Source organism: Staurois parvus, unplaced genomic scaffold (assembly GCF_062004578.1).
Source record: "Staurois parvus isolate SC_StPar_1 unplaced genomic scaffold, SC_StPar_1.0 ptg000499l, whole genome shotgun sequence".
Lineage (NCBI taxonomy): Eukaryota > Metazoa > Chordata > Amphibia > Anura > Ranidae > Staurois > Staurois parvus.
In genome coordinates, this window is record NW_028318295.1 from 4,107,176 (window position 1) to 4,124,950 (window position 17,775).

The 17,775-nt window shown below is 43.4% G+C and overlaps 1 protein-coding gene across 3 annotated transcripts in view; it reads left to right on the plus strand.

Annotated features, from left to right (window-relative positions):
- The window catches only part of RPGRIP1L (RPGRIP1 like), a 433,499-nt gene that overhangs the window by 182,649 nt on the left and 233,075 nt on the right, over positions 1 to 17,775 (plus strand). For all 3 annotated transcript variants that reach the window (XM_089689846.1, XM_089689845.1, XM_089689847.1), the window contains exon 10: positions 14,325 to 14,470. In XM_089689846.1, the coding sequence (XP_089545972.1) occupies positions 14,325 to 14,470 (146 nt within the window). The remainder of the gene's footprint in view (positions 1 to 14,324; positions 14,471 to 17,775) is intronic.

Below are 17,775 nucleotides of genomic sequence, written 5' to 3' on the forward strand. Positions count from 1 at the left end.
GATGATAGTAATAAGCTCTGTTTACTATGGTAATTCAATGTATTTCGCATAATGTCCAGGGCTTCAATTCGCCAAACAAGCGCAAAACGGCCTTTCTTCAATATAAACGACTGGGAGCCAAGATTATCTTATTACAGGAAACACATTTTGCAGCTGCAAAACACCCGACATATTTTCATAGATCTTATAGGCAGGGGTATTATACCCTGCATTCCTCCAAAAGTAGGGGCGTAGCCATCTTTCTACATAACTCATTCCCCTTTGAGGTTCAACATGTGTATCGTGATCCGGACAGTAGGTTTATCATTCTTAAAGGCACCCTTTCAGGTCGAGAACTTACTATTGCTAATGTATATGCACCGAATTCAGCACAAGCTACCTTTTTTTCAAAATTTTTTGATACTCTGGATAGGTTTTTGTCTCCTCATCTCTTGGTGGGTGGGGATTTTAATCTGGTGGCAAATCCTCTTTTGGACCGTAGTTCCCCCTCGCATTCTTCCCAGGCTTTCCCAAAATCCCTTACTAAGAAATTAGATACCCTCCAGTTGGTGGATGCCTGGAGAGCGCACAACACCGGAGCCAGGGATTACACATTTTATTCCCACCCACATGACTCTTATGCTAGATTAGACTATATATATTGTACCCCAATTTTACTAGCTAATTCTAGGGTAGCTTGCATTCATTTGAGCCCCTGGTCGGATCACAGTATTGTGGCCTTATCTATCACATTTGTGGGATTGGCACCTACTCCCTTCTCTTGGAGACTTAATGACTCTATGCTAACCGATATTGACTCTCGCCAGGAAGTGGTTACATCTATTCAGGAATATTTTCAATCTAACTTAACCCCTGATATTTCCCCAGCCACACTCTGGGTAGCCCACAAGGCGGTCCTACGAGGCCGACTTATCTCCATGGCCTCATCCAGAAATAGAAAACGTTGGCAGCAAATACTACTTCTAACCCGAGAATTAGAAGCACACTATAGAAGCCATGTCGCTAATCCATCTCTACTTAATAAACAGCTACTGTCCCAAAAGCGCTTGGAACTGAATGCCCTGCTTTCCCAAAAAACTGAAAAGGCCCTTCGCTGGTCGAAGGCCTCATTCCTATTACATAGTAACTCGGCATCTACCATGTTCGCAAGGAAGTTGAACCACTCTCTACGCCCCCCACACGTGTATAAATTACGCACAAATTCGGGTGCTATCTCATCTCTACCTCAGGAAGTCTTGGGTATTTTCGAACATTTTTATTCTAAACTACTAGCTCCTCCGCAGTCGGATTCTGTCCCTCTGTCGGACTCTTGGCTGGACTCTATACCCCTCCCTGCCCTTACACCCTCTCAGATTGTCACTCTTAATGCCCCCTGTACTTTAGAGGAAATAACATGTGCGATAGGCGCGCTCAAGCGCTCTACTGCGCCGGGTCCTGACGGATTTACCGCTAGCTATTATAAACATTTTGCCTCTACATTGGCTCCATACTTGATAACTTTATTTAATGATGTTTTGCAGGGGGGTAAGCTCCCTGAGGAGATGTTATTGGCTAACATGTCTCTAATACCCAAGCCACAGAAGGACCACTGTTTGCCACAAAACTATAGACCAATCTCAGTCATGAATAATGATCTAAAGATATTTAGCCGTATTTTGGCGGACCGGTTGGCCCCTATCATCTCCTCTTTGGTTTCTCCAGACCAGTCGGGTTTTATTCCCGACAGATTTATTACTGATAACATTCGTCTCACTCTAAATGTTATTCAAGACGCCAATTTACATTCCAAAGAGGTTCTGTTGATGAGTTTGGATATAAACAAGGCCTTTGATAGTGTTCTTTGGCCCTACTTGTTCTCCTTGCTACAGAAAATGGGCTTCAGTGAGGGGTTTTTGGCAGGCATACATGCCATGTATGACTCTCCTAAAACGAGAATTAGGCTTCCTGGCTGTAACTCTGACTTCTTTACATTGGGTAGAGGTACCCGCCAGGGCTGTCCTCTTTCACCCCTTTTATTTGCGCTGGTGTTGGAACCTTTGGCATTGGCGATTAAATCACATTCGGATATTTCTGGCTATTCATTATTAGTTTCACATTTTAAGCTGAGCATGTATGCTGATGATGTTATGCTTTTTATTACTAACCCGTTGACTTCTTTACCTAACTTGTGTGCTGTATTGAACGATTTTGCCAAAGTGTCAGGTCTCACCGTTAATTTTACCAAATCTGTGGTCATGCCTGTTAATGTTCCTGACTCCCTAAGTGCATCTCTCCGTAGTTCTTTCCCATTTCGCTGGGTCAAGGACAGGATATCCTATCTGAGGATTAACCTCACTCCCAGATACTCGGATATATTTGCGGCTAATTATCCACCATGTGTATCGCGTCTCTCTACTCTACTGAAGATCTGGCACGGTTATCATATCTCCTTTCTGGGTAGAGTCACGGCGGTTAAAATGAATATTTTGCCCAAATTGCTTTATCTTTTTAGAGCACTTCCAGTTCCGGTCTCAAAAACGTTTTTGGATCATTTTCAGCGGACTATTAATAATTTTATTTGGGGAAATAAGCATCCACGTTTTGCCTCATCCATTTTGTATCGCTCACAACGGTCGGGAGGTCTCGGTCTTCCTAACTTTTGGCTATATTATCTCTCGGCTCGTTTTACGCAATTGTCACAATGGGCTACTATTAACTCTCAAATCCCGTGGATCAAGTTTGAGTCTCAGTCGATACGTCCTTTTTATTTACCGGGAATTTTATGGTCTAACATCTCCCCCCGATCGACTGTTTTTCATAACTCCATAGTGACTCACTCACTGACGCTTTGGTCCAAACACAAATCTAAGTTGGGTTTAGTCTCTCCTATTCCCCCAGGTGTGTCATTTTTTGGGGATCCTACTTTTGTTGTAGCCTTTTCTTCCCCTCATATGTTTCGTTGGTGGTATGATCGATCTTTTATCAGATTATCTGATTTCCAAAGAGGAGGATCTTATATTACCTTTGATATGCTGCGCGTGTTATTTGATGTTCCTCTTCGTGAGTACCTTCGTTATAGACAGATTAGGCACTTTTTTAAGGCGCACTTTGGCCTTACCCCATCCTCTCCGATTTCCTTTTTTGAACGTATCAGCCGTGACTCTCCCAGGGGTAGGGGTCTTATCTCAAATCTTTATCACCAATTTTTGATCTGTCTTTTTCATGCTCCCCCTTTGTACAGACGAAAATGGGAGGAGGATTGTGGCGTCACTTTTTCGGATGAGGATTGGGATTCCATGGTGGATAATATATGCAAGAGCTCTAGATCTCTTTCGTTTCGTGAGACGGCCCTTAAAGTTCTAACCAGATGGTATTATACCCCGTCAAGACTACATGTACTGTTTCCACAAACGTCCCCTCTATGTTTTCGGGGCTGTGACTGCACGGGTACTTTGGTTCATATATTTTGGGATTGCCCGACCATATCTTTGATCTGGCGTAGGATTTCTGAGGTCGCTGCCTTATTGTCGGGTGTCCCGATACGATTGTCCATGCAGACCTGTTTATTGGGGGCCCATATCCCAGGGGTCTCTGATGCCAATCTGAGATTGATACACACATTATGTATTGCCACTTTATGGTCTATTGCCCTACATTGGAGGTCCAATGTTGTACCCTTGGACTCCGTTTTACACAGAATTGACACTGTAATGCTTATGGAACGCATTCATTATACCCTACTGGATAAGATGGACTTATACGATAAAAAATGGGAGTCATGGAGAGATTGCAGACACTTATTACATGCTTAATAACATCCCCAGTAAAAGTTGGCTGGCATGTACTATTGACAGGTGTATCACCTAACCTACTTTGTCGTTTACGTACTTCATGCACTTGTAACTTCCTCTTTTTTTCTTATCTTCTTTGTTATGTTAATATACTTTTATGTATTGTACTTTTCAAAAGTGCCTTGTTTTTGCTGACAATATCACTTTTAAAGTGTGCTGTTGTTTTACTGTCTACTCATGTACAATAAAATCGTTTGTAAACAAAAAAAGAACTAGAACAGGCTATATAAAAAAAATGTAGGTATGGAGTTTTTAGGGTTCATTTCCACTGTGCTGGTTTTTTGTGGTTTGAAAAGTAACCAAATCTGCACAGAAACAGCAAGGAAAAGTACCAAAATGCAACATTTACAGGTTTCTAAAAATTGAGTAAACTAAATTTTTCAGTGGCCAGCATACACAACTATAAAGGTTGTGTGTACCACATAGGACAGAGCAACAGTGTGAGTGACACTACATGAAGCCCAGTGGTGTTTCTAGGACAGACAGGAGAATTTGGAGACTATAATGTGCAGGCAGGAAGTTCTTCAGCAGATGGGACAGAAACAGTTGAGGCTGGTGTCCTGCTTCAAACTCAGCTATTTCTTAACTCTGATGTTTAACAGTTCACCTAAACCCTACATTAAAATGATTTTTTTTACTCTAATCTTAAAACATAACCACAGCCTTCCCATAAACATTTCTAGCTCCCTAAGCTAATGTGAGCTAGAAACCTTTTTCCTCAGTCCTGGTGCATACCTGCCTCTCTCTGAGTGGGGCTCTGTGAGGAATTAGCTCAGTAGCCAGTTGTGCATGACTCCCTGGATGTGACAGCACAGTGAAAAAGGCACAGCAAGACAACTGGATCTTGGTGAAACACAAGTTTGGTTTATTTACGACATCTGAGTTTACAAAGTGCAGGTATCAAAATGGCAAAATAAAACACACAGAAAATAAACCTTTACCATATTGGGCGTATAACTACAAACACAGGAACCTAACTACAGTTGTGACCAAAATTATTCAACCCCCACTGAAATTGAGTGTTTTGGCCAGTTTGACATTGCTTTTGATCATTCAGTCATCTTGCTTACATTTACATTAAAGAGGCACTTGTAGGTCAGACAAATATAACATAACAGTTATAATGAAATAACCACAAATGTCTTTTCTGTGCTCACAGCATTATCAGTTTTATTCAACCCCCAAGTGACATTCAATCTTAGTACTTAGTACAGCATCCTTTTACAGTTATAACAGCTTTTAAACGTGAAGCATAGCTTGACACAAGTGTCTTGCAGCGATCTACGGGTATCTTCGCCCATTCTTCATGGGCAAAGGCCTCCAGTTCAGTCACATTCTTAGGCTTGCGCACTGCAACTGCTTTCTTTAAGTCCCACCAGAGGTTCTCAATCGGATTTAAGTCTGGTGACTGCGATGGCCACTCCAAAATGTTCCAGCCTTTCCTCTGCAACCATGCTCTAGTGGACTTGGAGGTATGCTTGGGATCATTGTCCTGTTGAAAGGTCCAACGTCTCCCAAGCCTCAGGTGTGTGACGGACTGCATCACGTTTCCATCCAATATCTCCTGGTACTGAAGAGAATTCATGGTACCTTGCACACGCTGAAGCTTCCCTGTACCTGCAGAAGCAAAACAGCCCCAAAGCATGATTGACCCTCCACCATGCTTCACAGTAGGCAAGGTGTTCTTTTCATCATAGGCCTTGTTCTTCCTCCTCCAAACATAGCGTTGATCCATGGGCCCAAACAGTTCTAATTTTGTTTCATCAGTCCACAGAACACTATCCCACAACTTTTGTGGTTTGTCCACATGGCTTTTGGCATACTGCAGTCGACTCTTCTTATTCTTTGGAGACAGCAAGGGGGTACGCCTGGGAGTTCTGGCACGGAGGCCTTCATTACGCAGTGTGCGTCTTATTGTCTGGGCTGAAACTTCTGTACCCACATCTGACAAATCTTTTCTCAGTTCCTCAGCAGTCACACGGGGACTTCTCTCCACTCTACGCTTCAGGTAGCGCACAGCAGTCGAAGTCAGCATCTTCTTTCTGCCACGACCAGGTAGCGTTTCAACAGTGCCCTTTGCCTTGAATTTGCGAATGATGCTTCCTAAGGTGTCTCTTGGTATGTTTAACATCTTTGCAATCTTCTTATAGCCATTGCCCTTCCTGTGAAGAGAAATCACCTCTTCTCTTGTCTTCCTGGACCATTCTCTTGCCTTCACCATGTTTGTAACCACACCAGTAAATGTCTAGAAGGAGCTGAGTATCACAGTCATTTTAAAGCTGCCTAATTGGTGCTTATTATGCTTGATTGCTGCTCGGTGACATCCACAGGTGTTTTCAATACCTGATGGAAAGCACCTGTATGAACCTCTGTTCTTCAGAGTGGTAGTCTTTAAGGGGTTGAATAATTGTGGCAATGAAGAAACCACATAAGAACCATTTACTACTGTATTACATAAACAATTGATGTCATTTTAGTTGCATTTGGGTAGTTACAACGTCCTTGTAGGATTTGATTCTGAATACAATTCCAAATGTACACTATAGTCCCTAAACCCCTTTACAGCATTGGGGGTTGAATAATTTTGGTCACAACTGTACCTGTCTTGGAACAGCCTATTGCTGCCCAGACACTTTCACACAGAATAAATCAGAGTCCTTAGTCACACAGACTTAATCTCACCACGCAAGCAAATGGCTGCTCCCCGATCTGTCCTGCATAGAGAAACCGGTTCCAGGTAGGAGCATACTCTTTAAGCAGCCTCAGAGTTTTATAGAGCCCAGAATACTCAATTTGTTTCAGATGAGATTGTTAACCCCTCAGTGAACCTGAACCAAGCAAGCCCACTACACAGCACAAAAAAGAAAATAGGTTGTATACTGCATGAACCAAGGACAAATATATCTCCCATCCTGGACACAACCAATAGTTTTTCCTGTCTTCCTGCCACATGCCTCCCTTCTTGTTTCAACCCTAGGCATGTGTGAACTCGGGACAAGGCATCTGCATTCCCCATCCTAACACTGGGGAAGTGTTTCAGTGTAAAGCTAAATTCTTGAAGTGCCAAGAACCACCTATTCACCCTCCTATTGGTCTTTGTTTTGTGCCATCCACTATAACGGAGCATGATCCATTACTAGTTCAAACTGTCTACCCAAGATATAATACTGGAGAGAATCTTATTGCTAAACATTATTTTTCAATGGTGGCATTGGTTTCTTCATGGACCTTTAGATTCCAGCTGAGGTAAATGTCGATTTGCACCCTCCAACCCCCCCTGAAAACCTGAGACAATACAGTTCCCAACCCAACATCTGACGCATGGACCGTCTGGTCCACAAAGTCCCTTGAAAAGTCAGGAGAGTATACAAAAGCTGATTCTGCTTCAGGGGTCCACGTAATCATGACAGTTTCCTTCCCTTTTATCAAATTGGTCAGGGGAGTATCCTGTGGGGCAAAATGGGGAATAAATCCCTGGTAATAGCCATTGATTCCTAAAAATGCTTGAACCTGCTCCATGTTTGCAGGGCATGGCCAAATTTGAATAGCCTCAACTTTACTTGGGGCTTTATTATACCCCCCCCCCCAATGGTATATCCCAGATACTCCTCTAGCCCAAAGGTACATTTTCTTGGATTGGCTGTAAACCTGGATTTCCAGATCTTAGGGTCTTAGACATCACCCATTGAGATGTTGCTGGACCATTCTGTATCTCAAATGACATCCTCCGATACTGGAAAGACCCATCTGCGGTTACAAAATCGCATCCAGGTAACTGGTGGCATAGTTCATTATCACCAAGATGTGTTGGTGCCCTCTAACAAACTTCAGCAAGGGTCCAACGAAGTCCATGGCGATCCTCTCAAAAGGGACCTCAGTGATGGGCAGGGGAACCAAAGGACTATGGAAATATGGCATTGGTGCAGAAATCTGACACACCGGACAGAAAGAACAGTACATTTACACTTTCTTTGTGATCCCAGGCCAATAGAATCTTTGTATATTTGTCTCTTGGGTTTTTTCAGCTCCTAAATGTCCCCCCAAGAAAGTGCCTACGGGCCATTTCTAAGACCAACTTGCAGTAAGGGTTGGGCACCATCTGTTGCTCAGTGGTTTCCTCCGCCCTCTGTGACACCCGGTGTAATAGGTCCCTTTCCTTGGTGAAGTACAGAAAATCAATCCTCTTGTCAGGTTCACTAATTCCCCATCTATTTTTACTACATTCTTCCGGGCCCTTAGTAATGTGGGTTCCTTCAATTGTATACTGGCAGAATGTTCTCTGTGTACTTCTACATCATCCAACATTAAGGGTTGCTATTCCTCTCCTGAGGTTGTAGGCTTTTCCCTAGGCCCTGTTGTTTCCCCTGCCAACACTGCTAAGGATTCCCTAGGAGAAACATCAGGCGCTGAAGAAGCATTTAAAGGGAAATCTGGGCAATCCCAGAGCTCCCAGAATTTTGAAAAATTCCTTCTCACATGGGTATCGTGGTAGTTGGGGAACCAGTCCCACCTGATGACAAAGGTTACCGAGGGAGGTGTCAAAGGACACTGTTGCCACTGGATACTCTCGAGTGTCCCCATGTACACAAATGACTGCCATTTTTTTGAGTCCAGGGCTTTTTCCACCACTAGTTCAATTTTTACCAAAGTATCCAGGCTACCTGAATCCAACCACACGAATATAATTTTTACCATCTATACACATTTTGCAGAAAGGTTTCTCTTTTCCCCTTACTGTAGTGCATACAACAGTTGCAAATAGGGACTGCTGTCTCTCTGTATGAAAGTCACAGTGCACTGGTTCATCAATAACTGGGAAATTTGTGGCTTTATGTCCCTCTTCCCGGCAGCGGTAGCAGATAACCTTCTAGTCACCTCCTGCGGGTTTGGCCTTACAGGCCCCTCTCGCCATGCATTAGAAGCAGTCCCTGGAATACCATTTAGTTCCCCTTTTTTCAGTCGCTCCACCACATCCCTTGGTGCTGTCTTACCCTTAGCTGGAGAGGGTCTGGTCTTGGGGTGGAAAGTCTGTGAGTCTTTGTGGGAAGACGTAAGATTCTCTGACGCTAGGTACCTTTCCACGAGGTCCACAAGTTTTGGCTGCTGTTTCCAGATCTCCAAGGTTCACCCATTTTTGGCAGTAGGAAGAGAAATGTGTCCATCACCACCCATTCTACAATTTTTGGTCTAGACAGAGTTTTTGGCTGCAGCCATTTCCTGGTCAAATGAATCAGGTCATATATTTGTGACTAGGGTGGTTTTCCCATCCAGTAACTGTAATTGTGTACTTGAATTTGTCTGCTGTTGATTTGCATTCGCCAGAGCAAGCTGTCTCAGTAACTCCTCCATGCTGTCCTTACTTCACCTGCCCGCACCCTCCACCATATGTGAGGAATTAGCTCAGTAGCAGGTTGTGCGTGACTCCCTGGATGAGTCACAGCGCAGGGAAAAAGGCACAGCAAGACAGCATGATCTTGGTGAAACTCATTTGTGGTTTATTTGTAACGACTGTGTTTACACAGTACAGGTATCAAAATGGAAAATGAAAAAAAAAAACAGAAAATGAACCCTTGCCACATTGGGCGTCCAAATACAAACACAGGAACCTAACTACCTGTCCTGGGACAGCCTATAGCTTCCCAGACAATTGAATTTCCCACAGACTTAATCTCACTATACAAGCAAATGTCTGCTCCCCAGTCTGTCCTTCACAAAGAAACTGGTTCCAAGTAGGAGCATCCTGGGAGGTTTATAGATCCTAGAGTACTCAACCTGTTCCAGATGAGCTTGTTAACCCCTTAAGTTGTTTTCTGCGTGAACCTGGGACAAATAACAGTATACCTCCCATCCTGGACACAATCAATAGTTTTTCCTGGCTTCCTGTCACAGGTGCCCTCCTCCCATATTTGCCCATGGGTATGAATGGGGTTATGCCCCTATAATCTCTACTATAGGAATATAACCCCATTTAAGTCTATGGAAAGTTGCTGTCCAGGCACCAGCAGCAATTGGAGAAATCCCTGCCCTGATGATGTAAACATCCCGGTGGGGTCACCACTGTCATGGTGAAAGGGTGAAAGGCATGTAGTCATTGGAAGGGGGTCAGGTTTTAGTTTAGATTAGGTTAGGGAGCTAGACTGAAGGGAGAAGGTGAGGTTTTTTTTTAAACAATATTTATTGAATTTTATGTGCTTGGTACAAAAATACCTTGACATACAACTCCGTAAACCATTTTTTTTTACATAACAGTGGTGAGTACAGAACTCAATACAACTTCTGTAATGGAAACAAAAGATAGCATCCAACTAGACATCAATGTCACATCAAATCAGTACAGTACAGTACTCAGTAGGCCGAGTTCCAAGAAAGAAAAAACAAAATTCTTCAGCAATCCCCTAGGAACGGACGTTTGGTTATGCAGGCCTGAGCTATTACATCTCTATCAAATGACAATTGGGAGAGAGTGTCATATGTGTCAACGACCTTCTAACCGCCAAAACTAATGGCCACTATTCAGTGCTCCTACTCCTTGACCTCTCTGCGGCCTACTGAGCGACATATCGGGCTGGATGTCGCTCCACTTCCTTAAACTGAACCTCTCCAAAACCGAGTTTCTTGTCTTCCCCCCAGCCCGGACACCACCCCCCATTGACTTCTCCATCACATCCAACAACGCCACCATCAAACCCGCCCCGCAGGCCAGAGTACTTGGTGTCATTCTGGACTCCAACCTATCCTTCCAGCCCCAAGTCCAATCTTTAACAAACTCATGCAGACTCCACCTCCGCAACATCGCCAAAATACGCACGTTCCTAACCCCAGAAAACACTAAACAGCTCATCCACTCCCTCATCATATCACGACTCGACTACTGCAACTCCCTCCTCACTGGCCTGCCTCGCCGCTGGCTATCCCCTCTTCAGTCGATCCTGAATACGGCTGCCAGACTCATTCACCTTTCCAACCGCTCCGTTTCCGCCACCCCCCTATGCCAATCCCTCCACTGGCTTCCGATTGCGCAACGGATCAAATTCAAAATCCTAACACTGACGTACAAAGCTGTCCACCATACTGCCCCGAACTACATCACCGACCTAATATCCAAGTACCGCCCAGCATGCACACTCCGCTCCTCACAAGACCTCCTTCTCTCTAGTTCCCTAGTCTCCTCCTCCCATGCCCTCCTCCAGGACTTCTCCAGGGTGTCACCCATCCTCTGGAACTCCCTTCCCCAACCCATCAGATTATCACCTACTCTCCTCTCCTTTAGGCGCACCCTAAAAACCCATCTCTTCAGGGAAGCCTACCCCACCCCCTGCTAACTTACCCGACCTCCTCCACTCTTCCTACCACTCCATCCCCCACAGCTATCTCCTCCTGTACCACTATCCCCTCCCTCCTATATTGTAAGCTCGAAAGAGCAGGGCCCTCGATCCCCTCATGTTTTGCATTGTATTGGTATTGTTCTGTCACATGTTCTGTCCCCCTTTGTAATGTACAGCGCTGAGCGAACTATTGGCGCTTTATAAATACTGTATAATAATATGGGCTTAGAAACATGGAGGAGCATGGGCTCCATTACGTGACTGGGAAACATAAAGCTGTGGAGTGGGGCTACGAGAGGAGATAGGCAATTGAAGTTTACCCAGTGTATTGGTTAGTTGAGCTTTGAGTTACCAAACCGAATATTGAAAAGGTTCCATATGGGTGGCCAGTTCCTCAGGAGTAAAGCAGTGTTCCATGAAGCGCCACCATCTAGAGAAGAAGCGATGTGAAGATTTAAAATTCTGGGTAATGGTGTCCAACTTCCCCAGATTAAATAGGGTAGTCAGTGCCTGTATTATCATTTTAAGCTGTGGAGGGTTTGGCTATATCCATGCTTGCATGAGTTCTCTGCGAGTCACCAACAAACAAATATGAATCCACTGAGGAAGAGCATTTGGACTTGCTGACATTGCGGGATCTTGATAATTGAAGAGACAGAGCATAGGGTATTTGGTGAGAGTGATGTTATACAGATGATTAATGTAACGAAGAACTCAGTCCCAGAAGGTGGAGACTCGGGCGCATTCCCAAAGGTGATGAAACAAAGTAGGTCGGGTGTGGTTGCACCAAGGACATGTAGGGCGGGGAGTGACCGCTGGGGTCACTGAGAAAGATAGTAAGCTCTGTGGATGATTTTAAATTGAGTTTCCCGCCATGTTTTGCAGAGGATGAGTGAAGAGAATTTCCCGTATCCCGACAATATTTTGTCCGGAGCATCATCAGTAGACAGTATGGGAGTCCATGGCTTAAAAAAGAGTAAGATGGTACTTTACAGACTGGTGTGAGATTAGATGAGAGTAAATTGCCGAGATGGAATAATTATCCTGACGTAGTAGAGTTTCTACAGAGGTGCGCTGGAAGGGATATTGTTTTGGAGAATAACACATCCTGAGGAAGGTCACCAGCTGATGGTAGTGAAAGATATGCGATCCCGGTAGGGGATGGAGGTAAGGCCTTGAGGTTAGAATGTAGAATGGCTGGAAGGTGGCTGGAGACCAGGGCCTCTACTAGGGAGTAGTTTGAATAATGGGATCTCCCAGTAATCCAATCAAGACTCTGACAGAGGAGGCAGGACAATTTGTAAAATCTAATATTCAGCAGGCCTGCAACCCCCTTACTCTTTTGGGAGACTAAGCTTTTGTAATGCAATACGCGTTTTTTTACGCTGCCACAGAAATATCTGTAGAGCCCTATGGATCTTCTAAACATCAGAATGTTTTAACAGAAGAGGGAGTGTTTGCAATGGATAGAGCAGTCTTGTGAAAGAAAGTGGAAGAGTTGTCCAGACTTTCAGTTCCTGTACAATCTTGTTGATTAAAAGAGGGTAATTTAGGTAATAGAGAGACGATGGTTCTCTGCCTATGTGGATGCCCCAAATATGTGATGGATTGAGTAGCTATACCAAAGGGAGAGGAATGAATCCACCGCTTTGACATAGTAGCATTCAAAGGGAGTACTTTGCTCTTATCAAAATTGATTCTAAGGCCGGAACACCTACGGAAACAGGTCCTGAAGTAGTAGGAAGACTTTAGGTGGATCTGAAGAAAATAGTAGTATATCATCCGCAAAGAGAGCTGAGCGGTGAATAAGGTCGCCAATCGTGACAACAGTAACCCCGAATTGAACTGTCTGGACAAAAGTTCAAGGGCGATATTAAAGAGGAGGGGGGGGAGTGGGCAGCCCTGCCTAGTGCCTGTGGTCAAGGGAATGCTTGAAGAAATAAAGTCAGGTGTGACTAGTCTAGCCGTGGGCGAGGAGTACATGCGTCGTAAAAATGGGGCCCGAAAAACCAATCCTCTTCATAACCAAGAAGAGCCAAGTAAAGCTGATGCTATCGAAGGCTTTTTCAGCAACTAAAGACATAAGTGCTAGGTCCATCTGTGGGTTTGTTTTAGCATGTTCCTAGGCTAATAATACTTTGCGGATTTTAAGTATTGCCGAGCGACCCGACACAAACCCGGATTGGGCCGGGTGAGGGTTTTTACAGGAAAAGTGCAGCTATCCTTTAAAACATAAGATTTTTCTTCACTGCCCCTTTACTCTTGAATGGGAAATAAGGGGCTTGGTTATCAGTGGCACAGGAAGGCATAGATCACAATAAAACATTTTCAGTAGTTATGGGTCTTCCTCAGTCCCTTAATGATGTTCAACTGTTTTTTTTTTTTTACTGCAACTCCATTTTTTCTATCACTCCCTGACCTGATGTTACCATGCGTTACTAAAACAGTTTCAGGTGTGAACGAGCCATAGATCTGAATCTAACTTTACAGCTAACTTTAGCTTTAGCAACATGTTACATCCATGTAACATAACATGGGTGTAACATGTTGCTAAGCAACCCCCCCCCCCCCCCCCATATGACCACACACAAGGGTTTTCTTCTCCAGCAGCTGCTGGAGATCTGTGAATGAACTACACTTCCTATCTGCCGCCATGGCTAGAGGATTTGTAGTTGTCAGTGGAACCTGAGCGTGGCAATCAGCTCACTTCTAGTTCATTCATACTCCCTCCAGCTCTCCAACTGAAAGCACATAGATAGGTAACTGCAAAAAGCTTGAGGAAACGTTTGCAAGAGCCTGACATTGCACCTGCAGTCTATTGAACCTGGGTGCAATACTGTGCAGGCTCCTGTGAAAAAAAAGAAAGGAAATGCATTTCTTTCCACAAAAATATGTGCAATTATTTTTTTTTAAGTGAACTTAGCCTTGAACCCCTAACATTCCTTCCCCCCACACCTAGCACCACATTGCTGTTTACGGAATGTAAATGGAAAGAACGTTGAAAGAAGCAACTGTTTTACTGTGCCTGAAGATTCATGGGGAGCTGAATTGTGTTTTGATACTATATATGGTATTGCATCTGGCTGACAACATCTGTTTTGCAAAGTCCATAGATAAATATAAATCCTTATTTGCACAATATAAAGAATTACATTTTTCCCTTCTGTAGTGCTTTCACTGTGAGCAACAGTCAAGAGCAACAACGAAAGTTAAGAGAGCAGCAGTTAAAACTTCAGATTGCTCAGCTTGAAGCTGCTCTAAAGTCTGACCTTGCGGACAAAAATGAGATTCTTGAAAGAATGCAAAGAGAGAGAGGTAGGTTTTACATGCTGTTATAAATGTACTTCTGTCCAGACGCTAATTTGGCTTTCACTGATCTTTTATGCTTAAAACCTAGTACACATGATGAGAAAATCAGACAAATGATCGTACTTTTTTCTTTTCTTTTTTTTTTTTGCATGATAGTCTCATATCGAAAATGAATAGATTACTAAAGTTACAAAAATTCTCATAAGACAGAATGCAACTTCAGAAGTGATGTATTGTATTGTAATGTCTTCTTTTGTTTCCGTGTATGCGCGGTCTTGGTCACTCTATTTTTTACAGGTGATTACTGTACTGGTTAAACAAAAATACTGCTTGTCCCTTCTGGTATCTTAGCATTAATTTTGATTGGCTCTCGAATTCTGTGTACTATCGATGTACTGTCAGATTATCGGGAGACTGCTCCGAAAGAGGTATTTTTCATCCAATTTTCTCATTGTGTTTACTGGGCTTTGTAAGGAGACTAATATGAGTTAGTGATAGGGTTTTCATCTGACTTTTTACCTTAGGCAACCATCAATGTTACCTTAATACCGTGTCCCCTGTAGACAGTAGGAAAGTGGAACCATAATCTGCAGTATGGCATTCCAGCCTGTTCCCAGTGCTGGCCACTAGAAAATCATAAAAGTGTAATCCTTCTTTATCAATCCACACTGGAACCCCCAAAAAGTATCCTGAGAATGTATGATCAAAAATATTTAGATTTTATTTTCAAATGATTTTTATTAGGAATTTTTAGGTTTCTGAACAAAACATGTTATGTCATTATATAGAAACATTTGAGTACAAGGTTCACATAAATGAAACAACAACATATAGAATGAAAAAATGAGGTAATAAACCCCCACCATCTGGCTGGGAGTTCAAATTATCATAATCATACTTACAAGAGAGGTATTCTCATTGGATTGTGAACCTTACCGATGAATATGAAAACATAAAAGAACTAAACGGGATGAAAAGGGGTATAGGAAAGTGTGAGAGGGTGAGATGAGATGAGGGCACCAATGAACAACAAATGTAGCATCTTATAAGGTTTAGGATTCGTAATCAGACAATTGAGCATTTGGGATGTTTTAGCCATCGAGACCAGTGTAATGTGAATTTATGGTAGGAGGAATTTCGGAGGGTCGTTCTTCGCTCCATCTCACATTGCAAGTTGAGATCAGCTAGTAGGCGGGCTAATAAGGGGGGTGAGGTAGAACGCCATAGTCTCGTAATGTTAGTCTTTGAGCTGCCAGAATGTGTATGATAATGATGCGTGAGCAAACGGGAAATTGATCTATTGTTAGATGAAGAAGGGCTAGCCCTGGATTAGGGGGTGTTGGGGAATCTGTGAATGAAGAGATTAATTGGAACACTTTATTCCAATAGGACTTGAGGGATTTGCATGACCATAGTAAGTGGAAGAGCGAACCAGTGTCACCACAACGCCTCCAGCAAGTTTGCAATTGCTGTGGGTAATAGATGGATAATTTGGCAGGGGTTAAGTAGCATTGGTGGAGAATTTTTAAATAAGATTCCCAGTGGGAGCTACATTTCGAGGCTTTGTACAGTTGCAAGAAAAAGTATGTGAACCCTTTGGGATTACGTGGAGTTTTGCATGAATTGGGCATAAAATGTGCTCTGAACGTCATCTAAGTCACAACAATAGAAGAACACAGTCTGCTGAACATAATACTACACAAACATTAGATGTTGCCATGGTTTAATTGCACATAACATGTAAACATTCACAGTGCAGGGAGGAAAAAGTATGTGAGGCCCTAGCTTAATGACTTCTCCGAGAGCTAATTGGAGCCAGGAGTGAGCCAACCTTGACTCCAATCAGTGTGATGATACTGGATGTGTTGCTGACAGCTGTCCTGCCCTTAAAAAACACACACCTGTTTTGGGTTTACTGGTCTCAAGAAGCACTGTCTGATGTGAACCATGCCTCGCAGAAAAGAGCTCTCAGAAGACCTACGATCAAGAATTGTTGACTTGCATGAAGCTGGAAAGGGTTACAAAAATATCTCCAAAAGCCTTGATGTTCATGTGTCCACGGTAAGACAGACTGTCTACAAATGGAGAAAGTTTAGCACTGTTGCTACTCTCCCTAGGCGTGGTCGTCCTGTAAAAATGACTGCAAGAGCACAGCGCAGAATGCTGCATGAGATAAAGAAGAATCCCAGAGTGTCAGCTAAAGACCTACAGAAATCTCTGGCACATGCTAACATTTTTGTTGACACATCTACAATAAGGAGAACATTAAACAAGAATGGAGTACATGGGAGGAAACCACGGAGGAAGCCATTGCTGTCCAAAAAGAATATTGCAGCACGTTTGAAGTTTGCAAAAGAGCACCTGGCTGTTCCACAGCACTACTGGCAAAATATACTGTGGACAGATGAAACCAAGATTGAGTTGTTTGGGAAGAACACACAACACTATGCGTGGAGAAAAAAAGGCACAGCACACCAACATCAAAACCTCATCCCCACTGTAAAACATGGCGGAGGGAGCATCATGGTTTGGGGCTGCTTTGCTGCCTCAGGGCCTGGACGGATTGTTGTCATTGATGGAAAAATGAATTCCAGAGTTTATCAAGACATTTTGCAGGAAAACGTACGACCATCTGTCCGCCAACTGAAGCTCCACAGAGGATGGGTGATGCAACAGGACAATGACCCAAAGCATACAAGTAATTCAACAAAACAATGGCTGCAACAGCACAGAATACGCCTTCTGGAGTGGCCCAGTCAGAGTCCTGACCTCAACCCGATTGAAATGCTGTGGCAGGACCTTAAGAGAGCGATTCACACCAGACATCCCAAGAATATTGCTACACTGAAACAGTTTTGTGAAGAGGAGTGGTCCAAAATTACTCCCGATCGTTGTGCAGGTCTGATCTGCAACTACAGGAAACGTTTGGTTGAGGTTATTGCTGCCAAAGGAGGGTCAACCAGTTATTAAGTCCAAAGGTTCACATACTTTTTCCTCCCTACGCTGTGAATGTTTACATGTTATGTGCAATTAAACCATGGCAACATCTAATGTTTGTGTAGTATTATGTTCAGCAGACTGTGTTCTTCTATTGTTGTGACTTAGATGACGTTCAGAGCACATTTTATGCCCAATTCATGCAAAACTCCACGTAATCCCAATGGGTTCACATACTTTTTCTTACCACTGTATGTGATGGAGAACGTCACTTGCCATGGTTGCGGGGTTGTTGGGAGGAGGAGATTTGTCACCCAATTGGTAAGGGATGATGTATGAGTTATAAATTGTGCTTCAGTAAGTAATGTATAAAA